We start from the raw sequence: 3,891 nt of genomic DNA, 5'->3' as shown, positions 1-3,891 counted from the left end.
AAGTTCAAACATGTATATGGGAACCAAAAAAAAAATATTAAAAAAAAAAATTAAAGTTTCCAGAAAATTGGAAAATTGTTCTCTCCTATAGTTTTTTCTTTTGTTACCCTGAATTGATCCTAACACGATTTCTTATTGGTTCAAATCCCATCGAGACTAATCAAATGATTGATTTATTGAAATTAAATTTTAACAAGAGTACCGCAAACGGTACAATATATGCCCGTCGGAAAGTGAAATTCAACATGGAAGCATATTGTGCACTCTGAATTGATACAACACACATTCTATATAGAAAAGCCTTAAAGTGGGTCGTGGTGCACCAATTCATCTGACATGTGAACTGATTATGTATTAAATTTTCACTGAGATTGAGGTTGTGACGAAATGTTGGTGCAATATCTATCTATGATGATAACAAGAGGTACTGTGAGCAATGCTCACTAAGAATACCCCCCGCTTACCCCAATCTCCCAAAGGGTGTTCCATGCGATGAAAGAAGCCGTTAAAGAATTTAAATGGAAACCATATTGCTACTTCGATGTCCAGTGCACGTGACCTTTGACCTTTTGACCCCAAAATCGATAGGGAACATCTTCATCCCATGGGTAGTCCATATGTATGATATGGTGACTGTAGGTGGAAAGGATAACGCTTTAGAGCCCGGAAACCATATTGCTACTTCAATGTCCAGTGCGCTTGACCTTTGACTTTTTGACCCCAAAATCGATAGGGAACATCTTCATCCCATGGGTAGTCCATATATATGATATGGTGACGGTAGGTGGAAAGGATAATGCTTTAGAGCCCGGAAACCATTGCGTCTACAGACGGACGGACAGACGGACAACCCGATTCCAGTATACCCCCCCCCCCCACACACACACAACTTGTTGTGGGGGGTATAAAACAGCCCGTAAAACTATTTGACCTACTTTTAGTCCAAATGTAGGTCACGGACGGATGGACCAATCTAGCTAAAATGCAAACTGAACTCGTATTCCTCTGAAAGGAAGTTTATGTGTAAATTTCAAGGCAATATCTGTATCTGTAACGAAAAAAAGTCTGGAAAACTGTTTGACCTACTTATAGCTCTAAAGTAGATCAAGGATAGACCAATCCAGCTGAAATGCAATCTCACTCTTACAATTCTTGAGGGAGATATTGTGACTAAATTTCAAAGTTGTACATGCATCCGTTACGGAAAAAAGTCCGGAAAACATGACCCGGAACGAACGGACGGATGACCAGCCAACCAGCTGGATAGACGCACGGACAGCGCCATAACATAATACGTCCCGTCTAATGACGGGCGTATAAAAAGGGATATACACTGAATGAAAAAGTTTTATTTCACATTAATTCATATTAAGATAAACTATTAAGATGTTTCATTGACATTTTGATTGATGCAAATATTTTCGAATTCCATCATAGCATATTGCGGTTATTTCGGCGGGTGCTTATTTTGGCGATGAATTTCAAATTGTTAAAATATAAATCACCAAATTAAAACCCTTTCATATCCATATTAAGAAAATCTATTAAATTGTAAAACTTACAGCTGTCATTTTCAATCGCCAAATTCTACACCCACCTAAAACAGCAACTAAACACCATTAAATTTTCACATCAGTTTGGAGTAACCATCACTCAGTACGTGTATTCAAATTTCCAGAAAGGTTACACGTACAGTTATAGCATGTTAGAGCGATTTAATAGCTACCAAGCCAATTTATATCTGTCTGTGATCTTTCTCCCGGAGGACTCAATTTACTCAGAAAAGGGTAGAATAGAATATTTTATTTGCAAAACAATAAATAACATTACAAAATTACGATATATTGACAATAAGTAAACGTTTTTCAATAATTTAGATATCAATTTCATGAAACATATAAAAATGCCACTTGATCACAATTTCTTGTCAAGTAATATAGTTTGCAAAGATAACAGCGATATTACCATATATTTGCATTGCTCGTTATTCGTCAACAATATTCCCCGCAGAGACAGTGAAGAGGAGAAATGTTCATCAATCATTGATTAAACTGGTCACTTGGCAGCCTTATTTATGGTTAAAGTCCATTAGAAATAAACGGTTGCAGACGACGTCTAGTGAGCCGGTTAACTGCCAGAGGAAAGTTGACATTGTGCAGATTGAAAAATAAATATCCACCACGTAGCATCCTGTGTGATTGTTACTGCAAAATACTGAAGTGTTAAAATGCATCCAAGGATCCAAAGCACGAGTAATTGATTAGAGTACACTGAAATTAACCTCAGCAATGGTCAATATATTTTATTGATTTGCTCCAAGGACACTATTAACGAAAGCACGAAGTTTTCCATTGTTCAGCGAAAACAAAAGGCGTACAGTGACTGGTGATTCTCTACGATCGGGGACATTCTTCAGGAACGTCAAACACCGAGTGATCTGAAATCTGTGTTCGAATGTTCATAAAGGAATAGGACTCGGATGACATTCCCCAGCCCTCCAATTCTATCACCTTGGCCTTATCTTTCCACCATAGAAAGTAACAACTGTTTCCTGTGTGGACTACTCCATATTCTCGCTTCAAAACGCCGTAAAACTCACGAATGTCTGCTTCGTACACGTGGACTTTAGAGCCATTTCCGGATGTCATTTCCATTTGGAAAACGGCATTGTCTGGCAAGCACATTTTGTCAAATTTATTAGGGACAACCCTCATTTCACAAATTTCCGACACCATATATTCAATTCCGGAGGAGTAATTTGTCAATATATTTAACTGAAAACCGTCTGGTTCCGCTCTTATAAACGTGCAGTTCCTATCTTCATCATAGTAAAAAGTTCTGGTCTCCTAGAAAAAAAATATATATGCAAAAGTCCTGCAACTAATATGCAATGAAAAATACCTTGAAAGAAGGATAATTGCCTTTTGCTCTTTCTCGTACAAACAGTTATATATAATAGTCCAAGCTGGTACAAGTCATTCAGTTTAGCAAATATTTCGTAACGGTATAAATGTTTAAGTGGAATAAAAACCTAGTGGTTAGCTCCGTCTACTAAGTGACATAAGAACGATATTTCCTTTATAATAAATTCTGTGTGAACCTTTCATATTTATCAAGTACAGGGAAATAAAACAGCTGATTTTCTCTCTCTTTACCATTTAAAATTCATCAAAATTATGTAATGCTTACTGTATAGTCAAACCTCTCGCCATCAAATTCTTCATATCCGCTCGCGATCATATCGAACTGAATCTGTCTCGGAAGGCAACATGGCTGGACAAGTGACAAGGCGGAAAGGAGGGTGACAAAGTGCCAGGTATTCCACATTTCTTCACTCCAGACAGAATTTATCTTTCTACATTTCTGTTACACTTCCACCACATCGTGCACCGGTCTACTGAAACAAGTCGGTCTTGAAAATCGAAGTATTACAACAGAGCCAATAAAAGCAGACGAAGTAATAGGCCGTTTCCTTTTTCTGCCGATTATATTCAGCGGTCTATTACAGTAATGAAGATGTTGCGCTTTATATACTCCAACAAGCCCGAGTGCTACCAATAAAGGCGTTTATCAACAATCGCCGGGTCTTGACATTCGGTTTAGGGCCGGCCTTTAATGACCCTTTCTCATGTTTTAATTGGTTTGATTTGTCCAAGTTCCCCTCGGTATCTGTAAATGATGATAAATTTAATTCATGGGTTTTTACTGCCTTTTTTATTTTATCAACCAACGTCACACACTTTCGTTTTCGTGACTTTCCCTTAAATCGTGATTTATTTGTAAAATCTTATAATCGGAAAAAAATTGACGTGTGAAAGTCATACTGTTTGGTTTTTGCTGCTATAATACAGAGCGTAAATTATATACATCTGTATGCCTCTGAAATCGCGA

At 37.5% G+C, this 3,891-nt stretch overlaps 1 protein-coding gene across 1 annotated transcript; it reads right to left on the bottom strand.

Annotated features, from left to right (window-relative positions):
* Window positions 1-1,788: 1,788 nt before the first annotated feature.
* Window positions 1,789-3,683, bottom strand: LOC125664873 (uncharacterized). Its single transcript, XM_048897677.2, has 2 exons — window positions 3,190-3,683; window positions 1,789-2,846 (listed from the first exon to the last, which is right to left on the bottom strand). Exons 1-2 carry the CDS (start codon window positions 3,325-3,327, stop codon window positions 2,394-2,396), a joined length of 591 nt encoding a protein of 196 aa, XP_048753634.1. The 5' UTR covers window positions 3,328-3,683; the 3' UTR covers window positions 1,789-2,393.
* Window positions 3,684-3,891: the final 208 nt, after the last annotated feature.

This window comes from Ostrea edulis, chromosome 1, assembly GCF_947568905.1.
Source record: "Ostrea edulis chromosome 1, xbOstEdul1.1, whole genome shotgun sequence".
Lineage (NCBI taxonomy): Eukaryota > Metazoa > Mollusca > Bivalvia > Ostreida > Ostreidae > Ostrea > Ostrea edulis.
Note: the sequence above shows the minus strand (reverse complement) of the source record. Positions and strands in the feature narration are given on the sequence as shown.

Excerpts from the sequence above, each read along its gene's own strand:
- LOC125664873 (XM_048897677.2), bottom strand. The coding sequence starts at position 3,327 with ATGTGGAATACCTGGCACTTTGTCACCCTCCTTTCCGCCTTGTCACTT. Across the intron at positions 2,847-3,189 it reads GCGAGAGGTTTGACTATACA|GAGACCAGAACTTTTTACTA; the intron begins GTAAGCATTACA and ends TTTTTTTTCTAG.